Here is a 26995-nt window from a genome sequence, read left to right as displayed (position 1 = left end):
TGGTTGAGAATCATTGGCGCAATGATAATAACTGATTGGTTAATTGGGTCAAGGATGGCTGCTGTTTTATTCAAGCTGGGATCAAATTAGAATTGAAGACAATTCTACCTAGTGCAACAGAGTTAGGAGTTAGTGTTAAAAAGGTTTTGCTGACCATACTTTTGTTAAGCAGATCTAAAAGTACAACAATCAGCAACAAGATCGACCTTCAATGGTCTAACACACGCTGGTAGGGCAGAGGAAAAACCAACACCCACTTCAGATTGCTGCTCCACTTTATGAATGGCCAACAGGTTCATCACATGATGACATATACATGGCGGATAATGGGCTGGATGTGAAAGGACTAACCACTCTCCCACTTCAGAGATGCTTCATGAATCTCGCTCGTGCGCTTGACATCATTAGCATCCGTCACTGGTGTAGACCGCTGTTAGAATTAGCCCGAGCCGTTGTTGCGATAAAACAAGGATCAGGTTGTGCCTGTAGGCCCAGCGTGCTACCTCTGTTTTGCCGGTACTTTACCAAGCAGCAGGACAGGGGTGTGAAAACATTAGGCCAGAAACTACAAGACAGGCCGTTTTTAAACTTTTGTTCGCCCGTGATGGCCGAGCCAAGATGATGCATGAGCCTCATTCTGTGAGGGCGAGCCACTACAAATTTCTCTCGGCTAATTGTACAGGGCGGGTGGGGGCTGGCGGGGGCTGGTGGGATTTTGGAGGGGGGGATGGTTGGTTTCGCACCAATGGAAGCTCAGAAGAAAAAGAATCCTTTGTGGACTCTTTATTTGGCCTCTTTTTGCTTTTTGTTCATCAAGGGAAGCTGTGTTTAGCCGCCAGGCTCTCGTAACACGAGCATCCCAGTCGCAGTCGTCACCATTTTCTGCAGCCTCCACTCCGACAAATCAAAATGCTCCAGTTACACCACATGGCATGTTTCTCTTTCTACCGGTCCTGTTCCACAGCACTGTAGATCACAACGCTTTTGTGTCTTTGATTCATTTATTTTGTTTTTGCGTTGTTTTCCCCCCCCTCTGAATCGGAAAAAAAGAGAATCCCCCAGCAGAGGTGTGCTAGACTATTAGAGCCCAGCAGAGACGGCCAATTTTGCTTGAAAATATTTTTTTTTCCCATCGTTTTGTTGAATCAATTTTATCTGCAATTTGTTATTTCTCCAAGTGTGTAGAAAACACACGTTCTCTGAAGATTTAATGTTCTGTTTTTGAGAAAAGACCATTCTGAACCATCGGGAGTACTATGCACAAGGCGGTGAGAAGTGGACATTTATAATCCTAAAATGAACAAACAAGTGAGAAACAAGTGCTGCCATGCAGTGTACTGTTATGTGCTTGTGATTTTTAAAGGGGGGGGGGGGGGGGTGTCAGGGTGAAAGGTTTGATCAATCAGCCGGCAGACTGGTTGATTAATGAAAGTGATCCTCGGTGAATTAGCCCCATGCGCATTCCTCAGACCTGGCCCTGTTTCCTCGCCCTGCTCCCTGCAGAATGAATGACACAGATGTTGTTGGAGGAGACAGGACCCTTGGTCCCAGGCCCTGCGTTCTTCTCACAGCATGGTGCCTGAAACTTGTTTTTCAATCATTGTTTCCCCCAACTTCTTTCCCAAAAGAAAAAAGCCAGCAAGAGAGAAAGAGGAGGGAGAGGGAGAGAGACAGGGAGAGAGAGAGAGAGAGAGGGAGAGAGAGAGACCCGGAGAGAGAGCAAAAGAGAGAGCTAAAAAAGAGAGAGGGAGGGAAAGAAAGCACAAAAGAAGAATAAAAAAAACACATTCTTTATAACAATCTCCAAATAATTTAGCACAGGGAGGTCCGAGAGTTGTCAGTGTGAAGAGCGGTTTGGCTCTGTTCCTTTGGGTTCACAGTGCCCCTGGCCCAGGGATGGAGCTCTCGCAGTGACGCCCGAGCGCAGAGGTCCCGCAGGAAGCAGGAAGCAGGAGGACGGCGTGCGGACGAAGATGCGCCTCGGCGTTTGGCTGCTCTGCCTGTCCTGGGTGGGCACCTGGGCGGAGGGCTCGCGCCGGTGCCAGTGCCAGTGCACCTGTCTGCCCGAGCCGGCGGGCACGCCGGCGGAACCCCGGGCTCGCGCCGCGGGACACGACCGCCACCGCGCGCCTCACCAGCGCCCGCCGCCTGCCCTCAGGCACAGGCCCCACCGGAGGAAAGGTGAGTCCCCGGAACGCTCCCGCGCTTAATTCGGATCCGGACGCAGGGGGGTCACCTGCTAGCCTTGTGTTCCTCTGGAACTCTATGGTGCGGTGTTTCAGAGTGCAGGACACTTTTCTGTAGCTAAAGACATGCTTTCCGATCTTTCATTGGGCTGTCACAGCTTATGTAACTCATAATATTACTTTGTGGAAAATATTGTGGAAAAATATTTCCTGTTTGGCTTCTGGGCCATTGGTCTGTTTGTGGCACTTACCATTAGAAAAATGGAGGTTCAGATGAAATTTGAATCCCTGAGTGACTGTAGTTGCTTGAGTACGATTTTATAAGTCTGCCTTCATGTGCACTTATAATGCAACGGTGTGCATAATTTGTTTGTGCTGGAATTGTGTTGTTGCATTTGTTACATTTTTATACCTTTGCTAGAAATGGAAGTGAATGCTAAATAAGTCCCCTTTGGAATAAATGAGTCCTATGTATTTCTGGTACATATGCTTTTTTTTTCTTTTAATTTTACTGAAATATCAAAAAAAAAAGTTAAATATTAACAGCAGATATCACATGCACTTTGCCTGAGATAGAGTTGACCACTGCTCTGTGTGGTGATTTTGTGATGGACAGCTCAGAAATGATCACTCACCATTGGATAGGAATTTAGCGCTCACAAGGATTGTAATTTTTGTTGATTTTAATACAGGGTAATGATTGTTGAGAATATGTTCAATTTGGGGTGATAATGCTTCGGAAATATTTATCCACCTCACAAGCTGTCTCTAGAATAAGCAATCACCTGAAGTGACAGGTTATTTGTTTTGGCTCATTTAAAAGAAATTGTACTTAATGTTAAAGCACCTTTCATGATGCATTAATGTTGTTTGCGAGTCTCTGTTATAAAACATTCTTATTTTGCTTGAACATTTCTGCAGGTTGTTAAGAAATAGCTGTTTGACACAAATTGGTAGTGAAATATTGTCATAGATAAACACTGAATATGTGTTCAGCTCACGTGAAAGTGTTTCATAAAATATTTCTATCAAGTTATTACTTCTGTAGTTCTTGTTCACTTGCACATTCCAGAGAGACACAGTCCAAATGGTGATTGTTTGAATTTGTCCTTTTTTACTGCCCTATTGTCACACTATAAAGTCGCTAATTCTGAGAGGTCTTTGAAGTTTAAAGTGGCGTTAGAGTTGGTGGGAGTTTAAAGTTGTGGGCGAACAATAGGAGATTATAGTGGATTGATTGAGCTCAGTAATGTCCCCTGACCTTTAGCCCTTCATCTGAACCCTAAATGCACATTTGAAGGCCCTCTTCTCAGTCAGTCCATGAGACAGTGCTGCTGAATGTGATGACAGTTCAATACAATAGCCTGTGGCTAGCGGCAGCGTTCTGTCTTTTCTGATCCACATGCACTACATTTCCCATTATGGATATGTAGCCAGGTTGCTTTTGTTGTAAATATAACTCTGCTGTGACTGCATTTGTGGGATAAGTGTCCGTAGCCAAATGAATGTATCTCAAAGTGCCAGTAATGCAGAGAGGAAGAGTAACTTCTGATTGGATGGGCAGATTAATCTTCATTGAACGGGGATGCATTTCTGTGCCTCTTTCACATGAGGCTTCCCTCCGTGTTTGGGGCTGTTCTCTTATTTTGGTCCTTTGAAGAGCCCATTCTGTTTTACATCAGCCATTTCTCGTAGTTCTCACATGCTCGCCTGTTGGAGCCACCCTCTCTTTTTCTTTTCATCTGTTTCTCACTGTCCCCCCATCCAGCACATCCCTTGGACCGTACCCCAAAAATCTGAAAGGAACTTATTTTAAATTGAAATGACTCCCCTCCCCCCACCCCCACCCCATCACCACCCCCTTCACATGCACCCCCTCCCAACACACAAACACAAACTGAAACACACACACACTAGTCCCTCTTCATCTCCATAGACCCTGTCAGTAGACCCATCCTTCACTGGCTGTATGCCTTTTGTTGGTCACTGAGAGCTGGCCAATGTTACAGCCATCCAGCCCTGAGTTGTTGGATCAATATTGGCGTCCGCCGTAGGGGCTGGCTCTTTCCGTAGACACAATGGACAGTTCACTAAACAACAGTTTATTTATGTGCCCTTTTAAACAGAATGAAGTGCCTGCTGGGGCTCTCTCTCTCTCTCTCTCTCTCTCTCTCTCTCCTGTGTGTTTGCACAGACACAAGAATAATTTGGGAAAACACGATAGCCCCTCTTGTTGTTTCCCCCCCCCTCTTCATAGATATGCTTTGTCCTCTCCTGTTGATATGCCACTGTGTGATGCCAGATGCCAGCAGGGGCACCAAGACTGTGTGACAAGAGCGCACTTGACATCCCTCTGGCCAATACAATATCACAGCTTGGTATATAGTGTCCAAAAGCTATTCATTTGGCTCATTAGAAAATGTATGTGTAGATGTTCTAGGTAAATAACCACTTTTGCCTTCACAGAAAAAGAAAACGTTTATTTTGAAATTTTCAAATTTTGACATGGACATTTCATATAATTTGATAAGTCAAAACGCTAAAATTTGAACATGTATGATGTATTTATTTATAAACGCTTATACTGTATGACATTGCATTGTCATGCTGTTAGACTACTGTTAGAAGTATCAGCGACTCGCGCAGCCACTTTTGTAACGAGAAGAACATCGTGGAATTTCCACCAATTGTGAAGCAGTATGCGGCTGATATTTCCTGTTTTTGTATGTCCTGTATTGCTATTGTGTTTTATTTCAATCACCAACGCGTTTGTTCACAAATAAGTTTTGCGCACTGTCATATTCTTAAAACCGTCCATATACATCAGTGAAATTAAAACCTGGTATAAAGTGGGTTGTTTTTAGATCTAAAATCAATTTTTCATCACATGTACAGTAGTTATTTTTGTTGCTTACTTGAATAAATGTCACAGGTTACCATTGAACTGTCACAGGCTAGCTCAGCAATAGATTGGCATAGTTTAATTACTGGCGGATGCAAAGTGAATATTTTGATATATTTATTTTCAAATGCTTATAGGAAAGATTAATATTTTCAATAGTTTACTTTTCTGAATTTTCCATTTTGTTGCGCAAATCATTCGCTGTCATTCGTATGGCTCAACGCGTTTAATTGCCACAGTGGACCGATTTTGGAGGATAAGCTTTGTGGTTGGTGTACTCTGAAAAGGAAGTAAATGCGGCATTTCCTAGACTTCCTGGCGTTGAGGGGCCTGTAGCCTATTCGGGACCTGTGGGTGTCACTGACGCGTGAACACACTGTCACTTTGGCTTTGGATAATTCGCAAACTGGAGTCTGAGACGAGTGCCAAATAATTCAGATAGCACATTCCTAAATTTGGGATTATGATCTGCGCATAAATGAGTGAGGCCCGTAACAGCTGATTCGGTTATAGTTAAAGTTATAGTTAAATATGGAAAGTTAAATAAGATGAGGAATTCCGACTCTCCGGGACCACATTAGCTACCATACCGCGTTAGACATTCAGCCAGCTTGTACAGATAGCCAGATCGGCGTTTAAGTCAAAGTCGTAGCCAGTTTGAGAGGCGCACTACATCAGTCGTAGGGAGCTGACTCGCAACAGATGGGTGTTGTGGCGCTTCAACTAAATTAGCCCTTAAACGACATTTAATTGTTTTAATTGGAAATAAATGATGGTGAGGCGGTTGATCTCAAGGCTTTGCGTATTGTTCGCCATTGCGCTCCACATTGAAGGTAAGATTATTTTATTTTTCGTGGTTGGCTACTCGGTCGCCCACTTTTTATTGCGGTATTTGTCATCAGGATTGTGTTTATTGCGCTTTTTTAAAAAACTTAGATAAGCAAATTAATCATTCGTCCTTGTTTTATTTGCCAGTAATAGGAACATGCCATTTATTCAGGGGTTTCTGAGAGATATTGTTCATTAATCCTTCCAGTTTGAGCGTGGTGTTGTGAAATGTGTACACAAGTTAGGCTATTGTACAAATATAATGACTATTAATGGCTGTAATTTGCCGTGCGAATTATGCAGTTCAGATTTTACAGAACACTGAAACCTGCGCCGTCTAATTTACACTATTTCTGTTCAAACAGAAGGCCTATTTACTGAGTAGCCTATAAACCGTTTTACTTGTCAATCTTACAATATCATTCTTACTTCTTTACACTTCGTTCGTCAATTGTGTTATTAGACCCGTCTCCGTATAGCTATTTATTTGTGTATTAACCTTTATTTAACCAGGAAGACTCATTGAGATTTAACATCTGTTTCGCAATAATGAATTGGCCAAGATAGGAAAAACAGCATAAGTCAGTACACAAAAGTTCAGATATATAACATGCAACAGTAGATAAAAGAAAATCACGACCATAAATAAAATACAAGAATACGCTGGCTAAAACAAGTCGGTTCATAATCTTGTTTTTGTTTCTGTCATGAGCCGATGTAAAATGTTGCTTCAAGTGTGCCTCAAAAGACACCAGGGTACGCTAAGAAAGGAATGTAGTCACCCCCCACCCTCCTCAAATGAAAGGCAAATAGATTTTATGGTATCCGAAATAATTATCCTTATGATCTGAATAGAGTGGTCTTATCCGGTTTAAAATTTTTGCGTTTTATGCAATGAAGGTTTAGTAGATTATGACAGACATAACTCGTCTCACTTGTGTAGTCACAAATATTTGAACAATTATCATAATATAGATTTTTTGTTTTCATAAGTTGTAGTAGGCACTGTTGGACCCATGCCATCATATTCAAGTTCTGTTGTTTTTCTAGTTTCAGTCTGGTCATCTGTAAATACTTGCAAAACTCAGGATGACACTGGCAGATAATAGTGAGCTAGCACTGGTTCAGAAGAATAGCACGTATATATATCTGGGTGCTCTTTAGGTTTTGAGGTGTTAAATGTTGTTTTCCTGGATGGTGGCCTTTCTTGAGACATGTTAAAGGGTAAATGTGACCTTTCAACAAGAAAACACCCCATAATGCTTATTCCATTAACTTCCACAGGTGTGTTTTTTGAATGATGTATGGTTTCTGTGCTCTCAGATAGTTTTATCTCTCTTTATGGACTTTAACAATAATCTGTTCTTGCTGTGAAAAACAGCAAGTGTGCTTTGTAAACAAAAGAAACCTTCTTTTTTTTACAGTAAGAAATGTTTGCCATGCATGTCAAGCTAATCATGTTCCAAATAGCTGCATTCTTATTGCCCTGTTTAGATAGACTCTATCCTGTTGTATTCTTAGATGACAGGACACCTGAATGAGTATAATCTAGATAGTGTAAAAGTGTTACTTGGCTTCTCGTTTCAAGCATGTATATCAAAGGATGCCAGGTGTTTTTTTTTTTGGGGGGGGGGGGGGGGGGCTTGGACCAAATGTGCCAGTGTAGACACAGAAGGGCTTACCCCTTGGGTCTTTGACTGGTTTTGAACAGGACAGGGGCATTTTTGTCCAATCTGAACGACAGCAGTCAGTCATGGGTCATTTTTTTCCCACCCCCCACAGCCGTCCTGTGCGCACCTCTGATTGCTGTGTTTTGACTTTTGCCGACAATAAGAACATTGTCCTGGGTCCATTAATAGCAGCGGAGCGACCACTCCACTGTGAGGCCAGGTGACGGATATCCTCCCTGGTGGGGGGGGAGGGGGTTTCTGATTGTGTTTGTGTCAAGAAGCCTTTGTTCCCGCGCGGGGCGGGAACATGACTCGGGCACGCTCAGCTTCCGCCCTTTCGCGGGAAGCGTCGTTCCCCCCTGCTCCCTCCGCATGCCGACCGCGGTGGAAAATTTGGAGAAGGAAAGCAGAGCGGCACGGTGCGGTACTTGCCACTCGTGTTTGTTTGTTGGGGCGAGGGAGGGTTGGCCTTGTGCCCCAGGTTACTGGGCTATCCTAGTGAGAGCTGAGGCCATGAATGAAGCAGAAAGCAAGCACTGCGCTAACTAGAGTATTTCTGAACAGCTGACCGTTTCGGGGTCAGGTGGCTGTTACAACCTGACTACACAGTGACACATTCAGTGTTAAATTAACACTGATAGAGTACATTTTACTCTGTCAGAGTGCATTTGATCCCTCTTGGACTAAATTCTGTTAAATGACCACAGAGCATTTTCTTAAGGTTTCCTGCCACTGCTTTTCTCCTTTAGACTTCCTGTTTTGAAACTCACACAAAGTTACACAAAGAAAAAAGGACAGTTTTTTCAAGGGTTCAGCCTTCGTTATGCTATTAATACGGCTGCTTTCCCTGGTCCTCTTTAACATATGGTGTGGTCGGACGGTTGTGGGTGTGGATGTGTGCTGCTTTTTGAATCTGCCAGTGGTTGGGAGTGTTTTCCAGTGGAGTCCTTTGATATGACTCACCATGAGTAAGACCGCAGGAAAGCCCTGCAACAGCTGGACCTCTAATCTGCTTCTGTGAAGAGCTCAGTCACAGGATGTAGCCTGCATACATGGGACTCCAGCCTTGAAGGAGTTAGGTGTGGTCAGTGCTGCGTTGGGAAGAGAGATTAGATTTCCTGTCCGTTCAGCAGGAAGACAGCTCCGCACTGAAACTGTGGATCCAGTACAAACAATTTCATCTTCACGGCTGTCAGTTTATGAGGAGATTTCTGTCAGTTATGTCTATGGAGCCAGTGTGCTCTGTTTCCTGTCAGTGCAAGAGGAACCATTCAGTATCCCAGATTATAATCACTCTTACCTTACAAGTCACTGTCAGTGTAACACTCTTAATGCACACCAATAAATGGTCTGTTTACCAAAGCTACCGCAGCTGAGCAGATATGAGCGGCTGTTGGAAGTTAATTGAGCCGGTCTCCATCTGGCCTCCCTGTTTCCGCTGTTTTATGTTTTTGGTGTATAGCTATCACGTAACCGAGCAGATTTTGCAGTTGAGCTGGTTCTCATCACTCCTTCCTGTCTGCTGTGTTTTCTGTGTGTTTTATGATTTGTGAACAGGCACATAAAAGACAGCACGGGTATAGGACATGCAAAAACAGGATGTCGCATATGAATGTCGATTCTGCCTACCCGTGCGTGTTTGAGTTACGAGGTGAAGCTGATCCAGCCGTTCTCCGCCCCTCTCTGTGTGGCAGGCTCCAGGCTCCGCTTGGAGGAGAGCCCCCCCCGGATTGTCCACCACCCCTCCGATTTCGTGGTGAAGGTGGGCCGCCCCGCCACGCTGTCCTGCCGGGCCGAGGGCCACCCGAATCCCGCCATCGAGTGGCTCCACAACGGCGTCCCCCTGGAGACGGACAGGCTGGAGGGCCAGTCGCGGCCCATGGTGCTGTCCGAGGGCAGCCTCTTCTTCCTCAGCGTGCTCCCCGGGAGGCGGGGTCAGTCGCACGAGGGCGTGTACGCCTGCGTGGCCCGGAACAGCGCCGGGAGGGCCGTGAGCCGCAACGCCTCGCTTCACATCGCAGGTGCAGCCGCACAAGCCTCGTCTCGTTGGTGTTATCGTTATCGCTGATGCTGTTGGTGTGAATGCTGGTGCTGCTGCTGTTGTTGTTGTTATTGCCTTGGCATAGACATTGGTCACTCATTGGGAAATGTTACATGTCTTTTATGTGATGCGTTGATCTCAACGGGCTTTTAAACTGACTTCTGATTGACCTGTCTCCAAACCCTAATCTTAATCTGAACCATGAAACTACCCCACTAGTTCAAATACGATAAAAATCAATATTTTCAGTTTTATTTATTAAGCACTTTTTACAGAGACATGTGTCACAAAGAGGCTTTAAAAAAAAAAAAAGTAAGAAATTAGGAAAATTATTAAAGACTGGACTTGAACCACAAAAAAAAACAGCAAGTGAGGTAAAAAAACAAAAAAACTCCGGTGGGAAGAAAAAACAATCCCAGGACATTTTAAGTTAACTTTAGGGGTCATTGAAAATGGATATTTGAAACCAGGCTCTCAGGGGCAAAATGTTAATACTCACTTGTTGGAGACCGTGGAGAAGGATAGAGATTGTCTGGGGAAGATTACAGGTCATCAGATGTCAATGTTTGGGACCGTCCCCCCAAGACAAACACTGATAATTAACCCGAGGTATCAAACACTGTTTGCACTTAAAACACTGACCTTCCTGTGCCCACTGCCTTGGCGAATTCCACAGATCATTAGAGTGACCGGCTCTGATTGGCTCATTTAAGGGTTGTCTCTAAGAGTCGTCATGTTTGTACCAGACCCTAGGAGCCGGCATCCTGATTCTATCTTTAGTGACGGAGAAGAATCTAGAAAACAATAGTGACTTTCTGACCGGTATTCTTGCCTTTGTAACCTTTGATTTGCGACCCATATCTAGGTACAGAAATAATGAAGGTCTATAGCTTGTTGATTTGTAGTGTAGCAGGAAATTGATAGCTTTTTCTATTGGGACGTAAATGCTTATTTTACTCTTTGGGTGGAATTGGAGGAAATTGCTCTGTTCTCAGAGGAAGACTTCAGAGAGACTAGCTGGGTAAAGGGTCACGCTGTATCTTTTAAAAGACAATATTTGTTTGTGCTGTTGTTGGGGTTATTTAACTCCTGCCGGAAGTAACAGTTAATGAAACACATAAATACTTTATGTCAATGCAATAGTGCAGTTAATAAATAGGGTGATTGAACAGACAGAAGAAAATGCCAGTAGCATACTGTGTATAAGGTACAGGGTTGTGTTGGACTAGTTACTGTATTTCAGACATTTGAATCACTTATTCCGTATAAGTATGGCGGCTGTAGTTCAGCTCGACAGTTTCCATTCTTTTTTCACTATGAAGAGTTTCATAAACGGTTCTTTAAAACTATTGTGTTACCCAAATATCCAGACAGAGTTCTGTTGATGCCTTTGGATAGCAATTAAAAAAAAAAAAACATTGCCAACTCGTTATGTCATAATCACCGGTTGGTTAACTGAGGTTAGATGCAGAAACACTTTGGTGCTGGAGTGTGTGTGTGTGTGTGTGTGTGTGTGTTTTCAGTTTTTGTAATAATGAGGAAGGAGCATGGAAAGTGCTGGGGTGGGGGCGGGTGTTGTTGAAGGAGGAGAACTCTCTCCACCTCTTTCCCACCTGAGGAATTAATAAATTGACAACATGTTCGGGGTAACTTAAGTGCATGCACCTGAAAAGACACCAGTTTTCCAGTTTACATATAAGATGATGAACCCTAATGTGGAAACCCTATTACTGATAGACATGCTGCTATTTGTGCCTGTTAACCTGTGATCTGAATAATATATGCTGATCGATTGTATTCTCTGCCGTTAAGACACAAGTAATCAATTCAATGCTGTGGGAAGGATTCCTTGACCCATTCGTATTTATATAATTTTCCTCACGATTTTGACAAAAGAAAATGGTTTTATCAAGATCTCAGGACATGTACATCATGATTTTGTGACAACAGTAATTTGGTAACGAGTTAGTGATTCCTGAGAATTAAAAAAGCTTTTTCTGACGGCTTCATTGGCTGTCCATATTTCTGAACCATTGTGGCTGGTTATCTTTTTAAATAATCAAAATCTAATCCAACTGCCTACATTTTTTTGCTGCGTGTGTGTATGTGTGTGTGTGTGTGTGTGTGTGTGTCTGTGTGGTGTGTTTGTGTGCTCGTGTGTGTGTGTGTGTGTGTGTGTGTGTGTTTGTGTGGTGTGTTTGTGTGCTCGTGTGTGTGTGTGTGTGTGTGTGTGTGTGTTTGTGTGGTGTGTTTGTGTGCTCGTGTGTGTGTGTGTGTGTGTGTGTGTTTGTGTGGTCGTGTGTGTGTGTGTGTGTGTGTGTGTGGTGTGTTTGTGTGCTCGTGTGTGTGTGTGTGTGTGTGTGTGGTGTGTTTGTGTGCTCGTGTGTGTGTGTGTGTGTGTGTGTGTGTGGTGTGTTTGTGTGCTCATGTGTGTGTGTGTGTGTGTGTGTGTTTGTGTGCATGTGTGTGTGTGTGTGTGTGTGTGTGTGTGGTGTGTTTGTGTGCTCGTGTGTGTGTGTGTGTGTGTGTGTGTGGTGTGTTTGTGTGCTCGTGTGTGTGTATGTGTGTGTGTGTGTGTGTGTGTGTGTGTGTGTGTGGTGTGTTTGTGTGCTCGTGTGTGTGTATGTGTGTGTGTGTGTGTGTGTGTGTGGTGTGTTTGTGTGCTCATGTGTGTGTGTGTGTGTGTGTGTGTGTGTGTGTGTGGTGTGTTTGTGTGCTCATGTGTGTGTGTGTGTGTGTGTGTGTGTGTGTGTGTGGTGTGTTTGTGTGCTCATGTGTGTGTGTGTGTGTGTGTGTGTGTTATAGCTCTGCAGGATGAGTTCCGAACCCAGCCGAGTGATACTGAGGTGGCTCTGGGGGAGATGGCCGTCATGAACTGCACCCCACCTGCAGGCCACCCGGAGCCCAACGTCACATGGAAGAAGGATGGGGTACCTCTCAACAGCACTGAAGAGCGCTACACTGTAAGTGCACACTACTCACTGACCTATAAACTAGTGTAGTGATGAGTGCTACACTGTAAGTGCACACTACTCACTGACCTATAAACTAGTGTACTGATGAGCACTACACTGTAAGTGCACACTACCCACTGACCTATAAACTAGTGTACTGATGAGTGCTACACTGTAAGTGCACACTACACACTGACATATAAATTAGTGTACTGATGAGTGCTACACTGTAAGTGCACACTACTCACTGACCTATAAACTAGTGTACTGATGAGCACTACACTGTAAGTACACTCTCCACTCTGGCCTGAAAACAACTGCATTGGTGAGGGCTACACTGTAAGCGCACACTCTGCAGTAATGTAAAAACAACTGCACAGATGAGCACTATACTGTAAGTGCACACTCTGCACTAACCTACACATAGTTGCATTTATGAGCAGTACACTGTACATACTGCACAAACCAGCTAAGAAGTGGCCATCCTTACCTGTAAGGGATAGGCTAAAGTAAGGTAAAGCAGGGTTGTGCAGTAGTGCTGAATTATAAAGTAATAGAGAGTGACTTTTGTCTGTTCATCCTGATGGGATCTATCTCTGGATCGTACTGTTCTTAATTTTTTTTTACTCAATATCTCAATATCATTGTGGCATTGCTCTTGTCCTTGACACATTGTTACACATAACATAGTGACAACTTATATTCGGGTGTGCATTGTATATTTTACTTTCTGCAGTAATGCATGTCTATTGAAATTTGTGATTCCAAGATTTTTATAGGATTAATAATTATCCATGATGAGAAAAATGCAGACTCACCCAGACCAAATTATCTTCAGGTACGTTTAATCATCTAGTTTTAAGCAAGATTTAAGATATAATTAAAATTAATGTGGCTCCCTTCTTTTATGACTCCCAACCCAAGAAGGCCTTTAATAGGCTGTTGTAAATCAAAATGTCGCAGCCAACTGGTTTTACATAACTTCTGCACATCTCTAATGTACTATCCATTTAGTACCAGTAGGGGGAACCGTAGCTCAGTTATCTCTCTGATTTTGAAACGGCCTCATTTGCCTTTCCCTCTTGTTTTTGTGCAGGTTTACAATGGGAAGCTGGTCATTTCTCCTGCTCAGAAGAACGACTCCGGCACGTATGTGTGTGTGGCATCGAACACCATGGGGGTCCGAGAAAGCCAAGCGGCCAGGTTGTCTGTTTTTGGTGAGAAAGCTGTACTTTATAAAAACTGTGTCTTGTATTTACATTGCATGTATTGTTGAGCAGACCCTCCTAACCAGGGTGAAGTGCATAGTGCATAGAATGTGAAAGTGAGTGAGAGAGAGAGAGAGAGGGAGAGGGAGAGGGAGAGGGGGAGAGAGGTGGTGGCTGAGAGTCTGTAGGTTTATAGAAGTTGGTTTACTGGGTCTGTGTTTGCTCTGTAATAAGTTTTGCTCTGGAAAGCTCAGGACTCTTGCCTCACCCCCTCTTGCAGCCAGGCCGGTGTTGTCGCGGAAACCCCTGGATGTCACGGTGAGGGTCGGGGAGACGGCGTGGTTCTCCTGCGAGGCGCAGGGAGACCCCATGCCTTCGGTGAAGTGGACCCGGGACCTGGGCTCACTGCCCTATGGGAGGTCAGCACAGCAGAGAGGCACAGGCCAGGGATTCCCAAACATAATCTCAAGGCCCCCTGCAGTGAAGTAGCCACGCTATGGCTAAAGACCACATCCAATAAAACTGTTAGCTTTTGACACTTTTATTCAGGCTGCGATGCAGTGGCTATTTAACACAGTAGTACATGGCAGCTTGTCTAAATCAAAATGATCTCATTACACCATGGCTTTAAATAAGACATGTATGTGGCTGCCTAACAGAGTATAAATCTTAAATAATTGAGGATCTGTAAACCAGACGATGTTTATTTATTCTGTAAGTGTAAGTATGTGGTGAAATATGTAAATAAATAAATGCAAATATCACATTTTCAAAAAGGAAAATATGCAGTACGGTACGTTTGTACGGTATAATTGGCTGGAGAAGTGTGAATGGGTCTTTTAGCTGAGGAATAGGGATCTATGATGTGGAACAGAAGTGTAACAGAATATGGCCTCCTCAGGTACGAGGTGAATCCAGACCACAGCCTTCAGATCCACTACGTGACAGCGCAGGACGCGGGGCGCTACACCTGCATCGCCGCCAGCGAGGCGGGCCAGGCCTCCGCCAGCGCCAGCCTGCAGGTGCAAGGTGAGCACGGGGGGGCCGGTGGAGGGGCGGGGGGATCGGTGGAGGGGCGGGGGGGCCTGTGGAGGGGCGGGGGGGTCTGTGGAGGGGCGGGGGGATCGGTGGAGGGGCGGGGGATCGGTGGAGGTGCGGGGGGGTCGGTGGAGGGGCGGGGGGATAAGTGGAGGTGCGGGGGGATCGGTGGAGGGGCGGGGGATCGGTGGAGGGGCGGGGGGGTCGGTGGAGGTGCGGGGGGGTCTGTGGAGGGGCGGGGGGTTGGTGGAGGGGCGGGGGGTTGGTGGAGGGGCGGGGGGGTCGGTGGAGGGGCGGGGGGTTGGTGGAGGGGCGGGGGGGTCGGTGGAGGGGCGGGGGGATTGGTGGAGGTGCGGGGGGTCGGTGGAGGGGTGGGGGGGCTGTGGAGGGGCGGGGGGATCGGTGGAGGGGCGGGAGGATTGGTGGAGGTGCGGGGGGTCGGTGGAGGTGCGGGGGGGTCAGTGGAGGGGCGGGGGGATAAGTGGAGGTGCGGGGGGTCGGTGGAGGTGCGGGGGGGTCAGTGGAGGGGCGGGGGGATAAGTGGAGGTGCGGGGGGATCGGTGGAGGTGCGGGGGGGTCGGTGGAGGTGCGGGGGGGTCGGTGGAGGGGCGGGGGGGTCGGTGGAGGGGCGGGGGGGTCGGTGGAGGGGCGGGGGGATCGGTGGAGGGGCGGGGGGATCGGTGGAGGTGCGGGGGGGTCGGTGGAGGGGCGGGGGGTCGGTGGAGGGGTGGGGGGGCTGTGGAGGGGCGGGGAGATAAGTGGAGGGGCGGGGCATGGCGGGTGGAAGGTCTGAGCGCCTCTGCTCGGTCTGTCTTGCAGAGGCGCTGAACGCCGGGCAGAAGGAGCTGCACACGGAGCTGTCGGTGCTGCGGGTGGACCTGGAGAACGCCACCGCCCTGTTCCCGTCGTCTGATAGGCTGCAGCTGCAGTGGAAGGTGTGGACGCCTGCCCGCCCGGCCTCTCTCTCTCTCTCTCTCTGTGCTTTACATACACACCGCACAGTAACATCTTCCCTGTTACATCAAACTGAAATTGGATTCATTTTACAATTGATAGAATAGATTGGATCCCGATATAATCTCACAATAAATACTTAGAATTAAATTAACACTAAAGGTTTTACTGTACCGCAGGACATTACTGCCCCTAATAACCATTATGGGTCACAGTTTACATTAACAGTACAGATGTAAAACCATAAATATTACTCAGCTTTATGACAGGGCTATTCATTCTTTGCAAAACGTGCTACAGTAAATGTGTCTGTATATTACTCTAGACCAGCTATCAATAAATGATGTTCTCTATGAATGTTTTTTTGGTAACTGTGTTCATGAAGATATTATTTATGTTATATGAAGGCTTTATTAATGTGTAAATGTGTGTGAGATGTAGTGTGAGCCAGCTGTGATTTAATATTCTGTTTCATCAAGCCTGTTTTGGAAATTGATAATTCTTTTTTGAGTGGGCCCAGGGCATGTTTGATTAGAGGCATCCCATCATGCTTTGCTGTTCGTGTGTCCAGCTGCAGCCATCCCACACCCAGCCGCATCACCTGGACGGTTTTGAGGTTCTCTACCGCTCCCTTTTCCCCGCCAGCTCTGATTGGGCAGCTGAGAGGGTGGCTCCGCCCCGTTTCCAGGCTGTGATTGGCCCCCTGAAGAGGGGGTACAAGTACGAGCTGAAAGTGCGGCCCTACGGCGGCGGGCTGTACGGCCGGGAGAGTAACACCAAGCGCCTGCGGGTTCCAGAACTAGGTGAGCGGCACCAGTGTGTGTGTGCTATCTCAGATACAGGCTCCCTGATAACAGAAACACGTCAGCCATCGCCTGAATCAGACTCTGAGCATTTCTATGGTCTTCTTTCAGTCAGCAGCCGATTTATCACTAACTTAAAGTACTCAATTATTTGGTGAAACACCAAAAACCAGAACTGTGGCCTTGGAAGTATGGAGTCTGACACGCGTCTTAATCCGGGCTTCTTGAGTGGTGGGAGAATCTTCTTGAGTGGTGGGCTAGTCATTACTCTGTTCATTCAGGACGGGGAGTAGAGTTTGATTTGCGAATATCTGGCGTTCCCACAGTGCCCAGCGCCCCCCCTCAGAGCATCGCCGTGACGATGGCTGCGGACAGGAACGACACCATCCAGGTGAGCTGGGACCCGCCCCCCCATGAGGCTCACAACGGGATCATTCAGAGCTACCAGGTAACTGTCGTCTTTCACAGTTTCACTGCAACTGCACTGTAACAGCTACCTGTTCAGTGTTCTGTGATTATCATATTATCATATGTTTATAACCTTTATTTAACCAGGAAAACCTCACTGAGATTAAAAATCTCTTTTTCAAGAGTGTCCTGGCCAAGACAGGCATTAGCACATATAACGTGATTCCAGGCGGACAATATAAAAACAAAATTATAGACAATAATGATTATGGAGGACAAGGTTATATAAAAATAATAATTGAAACAATCACAGTATTAAAAATTGAAAAGCCATCATTTGAGTACAGAAACGCACAAAGGCATGTAGCTTACACAAAACATTGGCGGCACGCCATAATGTCATTATTCTGTTGTCACCTTGATTCTTTTTTTCATATGTTTCAATGTTAAAAGGCTCATCTGGGGATTAGTTTACAGGCCAGTCATAAATGGCCAATGGATCAAGATCAGAACGTGAAATTTAAATTTGCTTTGGTGTGGGAGGCACAGCTGCGACTTTAGGGGCACAATTGGCAAGACCAAATTTGGGAAAAAAAACAAGCGCGAATCCGCAATAGCTGCGACCGCACACGCGCATGCATCCATGTGTGCGTGTATCCACGCACACAACCTCACACAAACACGTGACCTCTTCTTTGGCTCATGACCAACCTTTCCACAAAATCTTGTGCAAATCTGTGAATCCATTCGGGAGTTATGCGCCTTTTTGTGATACGCCATGCCCATCGCCACGCCCCCTCTTGGTCAATCTGCCTGATTACTCAGCTGTACCTACCAGTCATGACATGAACGTCCATGCCAAATTTCAGCCTCCTGAGACGGAAACTGTGGCCGCTACGGGGTGGGACACTTTTGTGGATCGACCGACCGACTGACCGACAGACAGAGCTATAGAGCTGCGGTCGCAACTAAAAATATATTCCACAAGAACAACATTTTGAAGTGTGGTTCTGTCCATCTCTGCATCAGGTGTGGTGTGTGCAGTCGGAGAGCCAGCAGTCACTCAACTGGACAGTGGGTGGGGGCACCCACAGCCTGGACATCAATGGCCTGGACCCGGGGAAGCAGTACTGGGTTACCGTGGCAGCAACCAATGGAGCAGGCGTTGGTGTGCAGAGCAACCCTCACAGGCTGATCTTAGGTCAGTGGTGCTGTCCGCCTAGCTGGTATGACCAAAAGCAAGCAACATGCTGGGTCTATTATTGTTGCAAGGATATAAGAAGGAATTTAAACAATTCTGTTTCACGTCCTGTACATTGGCTACTGTGCTGTCATTGCAGTAAATAACAAAAGTGGTAAAATAAATACTGTGAAATTCAATAAGGCAGTTTTGAGTTAGAACTTGTGTGTAGAGTGATTCCCATGCCAAGCAGTTGGCGAATCAGTCAACTGAAAGTGTAAATTGATTGTGAGTCTCTCTCTTCCTCTGATTTCCTCTCTCTTGCTTTCTCTCTTCCTCGCTGTCTTTGTTTCATTATTGCTCTTTGTCTTCCTCTTGTCTTTCTGTGCCTTCTCTCCCTTTCTGGGTAACTTTTGCTTGTTTTGCTCTCTCTCTCTTTCTCTCTCTCTCTCTGTATCTCTCTCTCTCCTGCAGCAACCATGTCTTCCTCTCTCTCTCTCCCTTAGAGCCCCTGCAGGCTGTGGCCCCGGACCACAGCAATTCGGCGGTCCTGGCGAAGGTCCTAGCAGTGGTGCGGGATCCTGTGTTCATCGGCAGTGTTGGCGCCCTCCTGTGGTGTGTGCTCATGGTGACAGCTGTCTGCCTGTACCGTCGCCACACCAGGCCAGCCCACCTCAGACACAGCCACCGCAAATCTGCAGGTCAGTGTTTGCCCCCTCAACATAAACTCACAGAGTTCTTTTTGGAAAATAAGTTATTTAAGATTCAATGCCATAGTATTTGTTCAGGAACTTCAACTATTGATATTCCCTGAGGCACACTTTAGTATTGTATTTTTTATTTAGCCAGGAGATGTAACTGGAATATCTGTTAAAAGTGGAAAAAATAAATGTTTTTGTTTACATAGCACTTTTGAAGCAATGGTTGTAGTACTTTAAATACTTTTAAAGCTAATTCTGTGTCAAGCTACTCCAGAGTAAAGCCTTGCCCTTCTGTTAAAATATTTTTTACTTACCCAAAAATGCTGGTTTCTGAACATGAATAGTATTTTCTTTGCGGCAACAGTACACCTCCCTGTCCTTATACAGGACATGGCTCAGACTAATTACCAAAACACTGCTCCACAATGCCACCCAGGCACACCAGCTCATAGTTTTAACATCGTCCTGTCTCTGCTTACATCTGCAGGCCTGTACAGGCTAACCAGTGAGGACCTCATCATAAAGCACAGGTGAGAGAGAGATGGGTGCTGTAGGTCTGTTTTAGTCATAGTCCATACTTCACAAAGGCTTTTTTATGATATCAATGCTTTTGTTATTCTGTGTTGCCATGGGAAATAATGTGTCATATGTCTAGGTTTATTTTGTATGACGATACTATAGTGAAGGCTATTAGGCTTGTTAATATTTAATCAGATAATTATTAAAAACAGAATTGGACATGGCTTGTCTATGCAACACAAGTCGGTACTTGATTTGCATTGCATAAAAATATATATGAAAAATATATGTATTGATAGATTTTCACCCAATATCCATAACTAAAATGTTGAAACCTTTTTCGTAAATGCAAGCATCTAATTTAGAAAAAAACAGGAGCGAAATTCTAGATACATTGTTTCCATCCAGTCGTCTTTTCTTAAAATATTCACTGGTGTATTGTTCAGTTCCAACAGTGTGTTTTCTGTGCTGCCTCATGCCCTCCTTCAGAAAGCTCACTCTTTAAAACTCTACCTCTGTCATTTTAATCATCATTAATCCAGTGGGAAGCTGTGCAAATGCTAACCACCTGGGTAGTCAATTAAACAAGGGCAAATTTGTAAGGGCACTGTAAGAATATGTACATGTACTTTGCACAGGAAAAGTTTTGGCTTTGGATATCTATCTAAACATTTTCCTTAAGATTTGTTTTCAAAAGCCCCCTGACCTTTTCCAGAAATATTTTTCAATCCCAACCAGATTACTCTCCATGTGAAATTAAAGCTGCTTTTCATAGAACGTCCAGAGCTGGTTTGTATGTGAGTTCATATGCGTGTGGCACGAGCACGTCCGTTAGAGATGTAGCGGTGTCAGCAGTGGGATTTCTCCGCAGGATGGCGGCCCCTGATTCGCCCTGGATGTCTGGCGTCTGGAGGTCATCCCCTTTTAACGAGTCGCACCACAGCCTGTGGGCCCAGAGTCAGGAGAACCCCGGATTCAGGAGGACCAGTGAGTCACCGCCCACACGCAACCTCCAACCATACAGATCCCTGCATCTCGTCCTGTCAGAACCACCTACGCACACCGCCACCCTGCTCCATCCCCCTCCCGACACCCACCCCCCCCCAGAAATCTGCTTCACAGACATTTCTTGGCTTCTGGAGGACTGGCCCTCATAATCCCACAGAGCTCAGCATCATTAATGGGTCCTGAACCCTCAGTACCACCCACTCTAAAAGTGCTACCACACGCTCTGCAGTACACGCACAACCCAGCAAACTCAGCATATGCGGTCTCATTTTTTCTTTTACAATTTCCTTGAATAAAGCTCTGCCAGATGCCTGGAAGAAGGACCCGAGCCCCCTGGAGACGGCCGTCCCCATCGTGCCCGACAGCTGCGGAGTGTACGGCACGTTCTACGTGGACCTGACGGGGAACGGCCTGAAGACCTTCAACAGCCCGGCCCGAAGGCCCAAAGCGGGTCACGGAGGCCTGCAGCTGGACACGGAGACCGTGCACCTCTCTCAGCCCCTGTTCAAGAACGCCATCGTCAGGGAGGGGCAGGCGCCTTGGAAACGGGCGCTCCCCGCCCAGCCCAACATGGGTGTGCTCAAGGAATCATGGGAAAAAAATTACAAGCGCGGTAAGAAGTTCAGTTAAGCTAATAGTGCAACTTGAATTGGTCTGTGTTTGGAAGCATTTTCAACGTATCACTTTGGTTTGGAAGAACTGATTTGTTCACACAATTTGGTGAAACTAATTAAATGATACAAAGAAACACAATTACATGAAGTGCATAGAAAAAAGTAGGAAAAACTAAACATATTTGCATAATATATTTAATATAGGCACACATGGCCCTCACGTTTGCTGTGTTTGACCAGGGTGTCGGGTGACCCGGCTGTGTCCATGTTGCTGTTATATTTCAGAGCTCCACGCCGTCAACAGTGCCCCTCTGGCGCCGACGCGGCAGCAGTCCATGGCCTTACAGAGCATGCCCAGTGCGCACGCCCAGAGGCTGAGCCAGCGCCCGCCTGGTGAGTTTTACTCCGACCCTCCCCTGGTCCTGGCACTCAGCTCCTGTGTGGTCCATAACCTTTATTCACCTCAACGTCTGCCCGCTCTCACAGGCGGGTTCTCAGAGCGCGCCAAGCCGCACGGCTCCCCCAGGGTCCTGCATTACTCCGCCTCCCTGCACCTGATTGACATGCTCCCGACCCCGCCCCCTCTTCCTCTGGATGACACCCACAGCCTGAGCTCTGAAGAAGGGTGAGTGCGTCTCTCCGACCTTTTCAGCTGGCCAGGTACCCATCCCAGGCACAGCTTCCTGTTTCAAACTCCCGGACTGGGGTGGCCAGAGGCTGCAGGTTTGATTTATCGTACAGTTGTTTTGCTCCGGCAAAGACACAGCTGTGTAAATTGATAAACAGCAAACAAGAAGGGAAGCCATGCACTTTCTTGGGATAACGGCTCCTACCAGATAAATACCAAAGTTCTTCAGTGCAGTCGGATTTGTAATCCTTCCAAAGATAAGTAAAGTTACCTCCCCTTCACTGAAACATCGGTCTTAAACTGAACAGGTCACAATTTGCATGGTTTCCCCCCCAACAGTAATACCCAGAACTGAGTGAGCAGCACCAGTGTGTGTATACAACAATACTAACCAGCTTTATTCCAATTCAACACAATTCAGCCCAAAATAAGACTCCCAATTCTTCCAGCAACAGCCTTCACCACAGTGTGCAGAGTAAAAGTAATAGAAGTAAGCTTCAGTGTAACTCCAGTCATCCCACGCTGACAGTCATCGGCTTTGTCAAAAACCAGTAACTGTAAGGATAAGAAGGATTCTTACTCCACAGAGGCCTGCTTTAGCCACACAGCCCTGCTCTGAGTTGCAGGAAACAGAAGAGCTCTTAACAGGGCCAGACAGGAAGCCACTCTGGCTCAGGGGTAGGGGTAATGGATTCGGAAGTGGCCCTAAGCCGCCCATGCTGTTCATTAGACAGCCAGGCAGTAGTTTGTGGCTTGCGGGCAAATCAAAGCCAGGAAGTGGTTGGGGGAAACCATCCAGGCCTGTGGTTGGATAGGAACGACGAGGCAGCCGGCTGCAGCCGCATGGTCGCACGTGATAGCATCAATGAGACAGCGGGGCCCTGTGGACTCAACTCACTGTGAAACATTAATGAACTGGTTATAGCCCTGGCTTTGGCTGTGGTGTGTTGAGCTACCAATAACATTCTACGAATACACATAAACAAAACACAAAACATTTTTTTTTCCATTTCATGGTAAGGTTCTGTTTTTTTTATAAAAGACTTGGGATAAAAATTGGTTGCACTATATAAATCCCAACAATAGATGTCAGTGGTGAACCATCAAGTTCTGACTCTGGAGGTCTCAGAGCTGGATGGAGGCTTCAGGAAACCGTCTGTTTCTCGACCAGGTCCAGCAAGTCCACCAAGCTGACCGTGGACGGGGGCTCCCTGCGGTCCATGGGCACCGTGTCCGGCATCCACGGCCCCCCGACCACGGCCGGCTGCCCCTCCTACAGCCGTCTGTCCACCGCCTCCTTCTGTCTGTCCGTGGACGACGACCAGGACGCGGGCCTCACTGCTCAGGAGGTGGCGCAGTACCTGGAGCTGAGTCCCAAGGTGGAGAGACGCAGGTACGCTACAACTGGGCCTGGCTAACTGAGGGATAATCCACTACAAGGTGTGTGCTTAATGATTTTAATGCACGGCTCAGAGGCAAAGAACCAATGGATGCAGAGCAGAGGGTGGTTGCCTCTGCGGAGTGCATTAAAATCATATAACCTCACACCTCGGAGTGGAGTATCCTGTTTATAACATGTCACTTGCCAAAAAATTTAAACATGAACATTCACTTATGTTTGTTGGACATTTGATTTGAAAATGAAAGGATATTAAGCAAGACAGGTACCATAGATACAACCTGGTTGACAACCAGAGACCTGTTCTGGTCGCTCTCATTCTAGTCATGTAGCAAGTCAGCGCTATGCTAGATTCACTGTGTAATAATTTAGCATTCAAATTAGCTACAAATTTGATCTTGGGTTAAAATGGTCTCACAGTATGCTTCCTGCTTTCAGCACTGTGCCCGACAGCCCCGCCTCTCAGCCCCGCCCATTTTCACCAACGCCCACTTTCGGCTACATCTGCGGCCCCCTGCCCTCCGACATGGACGCCGAGGACCTGGACGAGGGGCCGGACGCGGGGAGGAGCCAGCGGCCGTTTTCGGGGCGGAGCCGGCTGAGGAGCACGCCCTCCTCGTGCGCCAGCGACTGGGAAGGCTCCCTCTGGAACGGCTGGGGCTCCATCTCCGAGGGCAACCTGCCCAGCGCCCGCACCAGCCTCATCAGCTCCTCCGACGGGTCCTTCATGAACGATGCCAACTTTGCCCGCGTGCTGGCTGTGGCTGCGGAGTCAATGGGCGGAGCTCCTTTCTCAGGTAGGATTCCAGCACCGGCCCTGATGTTTCATTTTGTCTGTTTTCTAGCTCAAATGTCAACCGTTGTGTCACATTTTGGCATTGTGTAAAATGAAATGTATAGCACTAATAAAATCCTTGTAATGTAATGTATAGCATAAATATATTATCGTAAAAATATATCATACAATACTCCATGAAGTTTGTCAGAATCTAAACTTGTTCTGTGCACTTATTGTTTTTGGCCACTAGAGGGCAGGTTCTGATAATAAGACACTCATGGCCTCTTTGCACAATGCTTGCTAGATTTTCAAAATTTTTCATCATTCTTAGTCTTAGTACAAAATCTTAATGCATTATATGTGTGTGTATATGCACATAGCATCATTTTAAATTCATTGTTGAATGCTTTCTCTCACATTCAATAGCGCAGTGAAGCAGAACAGTCAAAGACTGGTCGTTTTTTTCCCCCACATCTTAACCTGTTTTATTGAACTGGATTGATTTTCTCTTGTGCCTGTTGCTGTGCTCTGCGGCAGGCAGCGCTGTTTCTCCCGGTGGGGGAGTGGAGGTGCGGGAGGGCTCATATTCACGCTGAACAGCGGGAGCGGGAGTGCCGACGCTCCGGAGGGAAGTTTCCCTTCTCCCTGGCTCACAGCTGCATTGTTTCAGCCCCGTTCTCCGTCCTGTATCAGTCGTCCCAGGCACAGCGCCGGTTCCCCTGTTTTGTTTTCGGCGATGATCGAGAGCCTTCTCGGGGAGGCGGGCCCCCGGCCCGTTCCTTTTCCGCGTTCCCGCGGTTTTATTCATCTCTCTCCCCTCTCTCTGTCTTTCTCTTTCTTTTTCTCTCCCTCTGCAAGCGGAGGGATCATCTCATTTCATTTCTGCTTTCGCTGCCTCTGGTTTGGAAGCCTATTTATTTCGGGGCGGCTCGAGGTGGCCGCAGGGGCCGGTGCCATCCGCGCGTCGAGCGCTGACGAGCCCTTCAAAGAGCGCCGCAGATAAAAACCGGGAATGAAAGGAGCGGGAAGCTGACTGAACACAAACGCAAAGGAACGCTCAGAAAGAAAATAGCAGGTGGCGGAAAAAATGAAAGCTGAATGGAAAAAGAAGCCAAAAAAGGATGACAAACCATTGTAAAAAAAAAAGGATGTTTATTGATTTTTTTTTTTTAAAAGAACACCTGCCTCCTTACGGCTGTTGTTGAGAGACTGTGAGACAGGGTGTGGAGTCGAAGCCGTGCTGAGCCCATACTGCATGCATGTTTTTTAAGCTCTGAGGCTTTGGCTGGGACGCGCGCGGCTGGCTGTCCTGTCGTCCTCTTTTCTGAGGGAGACGCGCGTCTGTCTCCGGGGTGTCACTCCTGACCGCCCGTTTGGGGACGGTTAGCGCCTGTGTGGTCCGCGGAGGCGGCTCTGGGGGGCAAAGGCGTCTGATTGAGGTCACTGTCTCTCCCGTCACATTGTCACGGCGACGGGGCGAGCGCGGCAGGCCGGGTCACCCGGGAGAGCGCTCGGCGCGCAGGTCGGGCCAGGCCGTCTTTCTGAGAGCGTGGCTCCATCAATCACTCTCCGCCGAGCGCCCGCTCACCGCAGGACTTCATCTGCAGAGCGGACCTTTTCAGAACGTCACTTTATTTCAGTGGAATCACATAATCGGCACTGAGCATTTGTGAAGAGCAGAATTTATGTGTATTTAATTAGGTGTTATCTTTTTTTTGCGAGAGTTTAAGTATTATTATAATTTTAATAGCAACCAGGCACTGACTTTCAGGTTTGTTACTGGAGGTGCCCATACCTAAGCTGTCCTGGCCAGAGCAAAGATCTGTCTGTATTCAGTAAATCAAAACCGGAAAATATAAGGGCATAATGTAATCACTGGCTGCAATTCTTTGTTGTCAGGGGCGGAATTGAGACATGATTTTGAGCTGTTCTCTCTTTTTGTCAATCATCAGATTTCTCCCCTCCGGCCTCCCCGCTGAGCGCACTCTTCCCTCCTCGGGAGTGTTTCGGGGAGCTGGACCCCATGCCGGTGTGGGATTGGAGCACGGCCTGGGTGGAGGAGATAGAGGCGCAGTACCGCTCCTCCAGAGGGGCCGGGGCAAGGCCAGGACGGGACAAGGTTAGGGAAACCTGAGCCCATCACCACGGTGACAGGAGAGGAGAAGAATTCTGGGGAGGACAGGGCTGCCCACAAAAATGCACTCCCAGTGATTGTACCCAGAACCCCCCACCTCCCCTCCCCCAAAAAAAAAAAATCTGCCTGCCTCAGATCTACACGTGTTGAACTACACTTCCCACAATACCTCAGGACAACCTATCTTCAATCTAGTCTTCCTGCAGCTGACTTGAGTATCAGTTTTGGTATTTGAGGTTGAAGGGCGGTGGGGCGCATTATCATGTCTTACTAGTGACATTCAAGAAAAGCAAGAACAAGTTGTTTTGGGAAGAGAACTTGGAGAGGGTTTTGTTTTATTACAGGCGCTGTTGATCCACTGCTTTATCTGGTTAATAATCATCTGTTTTTTCTGTGCCTTCACTGGTGAATAGGAGTAATCAGAGTAATACAGGCCCTGTACAGCATATCCCTCTGTCATCCCCTTACAACAGAGTGTAAATAAAACTCTTATTTAAACTATTGCAAATATGTATCTTCAAGCTCGGAGACTACAGTACACACAAAGCACAGAATTAGGGTACATTATCAGCTTTTCTGTGTCTGTTAGTGTGAGTTTGTTTGTAGCCCTTACTGGATAGATTATTATGAGAATGCTGATATGTCAGCAATAGAAATATTAGACTAGTTGTATTTTATATATTCTATTTTTATTCACTCCAAGACAATTGAAAATGTTTACAGAAAATGTCAAACTAGAATTAAGTCTAATATTATGCCATTATAGTAAAAATGGGAAAATGTGTATAAATGGAAAATTAGCGAGCGGTGTATTGAATTTGACGAGGTGTTTTGCCCGAATAGCTTGCGTCTCAGTAGAACTGGGCTAATATTTGTTTTATTTGTGGGCTTTTTTACATTTTTTAAGTACGCACTGCTAAAGTGTTGTTGCTGATTTGGAATACTAGCAAATTATTTTGTTAAACTGTGTACTAACTGCTGTTTGTTTTCTTCTCTGTGTGGCATTACCACTGCAAATAAAATATATCTGTGATGTTCGAGA

At 46.6% G+C, this 26995-nt stretch overlaps 1 protein-coding gene across 3 annotated transcripts; it reads left to right on the top strand.

Moving 5' to 3' along the window:
• The first annotated feature begins 1694 nt into the window (after positions 1-1694).
• robo4 (roundabout, axon guidance receptor, homolog 4 (Drosophila)) lies at positions 1695-26995 on the top strand. Of its 3 annotated transcripts, XR_004767074.1 has the most exons (20): positions 1695-2181; positions 9281-9607; positions 12433-12590; positions 13678-13798; positions 14070-14208; positions 14691-14818; positions 15647-15762; positions 16353-16584; positions 16911-17032; positions 18022-18193; positions 18679-18873; positions 19361-19403; positions 20264-20379; positions 20699-21013; positions 21300-21407; positions 21501-21639; positions 22814-23035; positions 23480-23838; positions 25772-26023; positions 26076-26995. XR_004767074.1 is itself a non-coding variant. In XM_035435382.1 (19 exons), the coding sequence occupies exons 1-19, from the start codon at positions 1974-1976 to the stop codon at positions 25951-25953; spliced, it is 3402 nt and encodes a 1133-aa protein (XP_035291273.1). In that variant the 5' UTR covers positions 1695-1973; the 3' UTR covers positions 25954-26995. The 3 variants fall into 3 exon arrangements, 2 of the variants coding, with proteins under 2 accessions (XP_035291273.1, XP_035291274.1); XM_035435382.1 differs by having other exon boundaries at positions 25772-26995; XM_035435383.1 differs by lacking the exon at positions 1695-2181 and adding an exon at positions 5434-5921 and having other exon boundaries at positions 25772-26995.

Source organism: Anguilla anguilla, chromosome 9 (genome assembly GCF_013347855.1).
Source record: "Anguilla anguilla isolate fAngAng1 chromosome 9, fAngAng1.pri, whole genome shotgun sequence".
NCBI lineage: Eukaryota > Metazoa > Chordata > Actinopteri > Anguilliformes > Anguillidae > Anguilla > Anguilla anguilla.
Note: the sequence above shows the minus strand (reverse complement) of the source record. Positions and strands in the feature narration are given on the sequence as shown.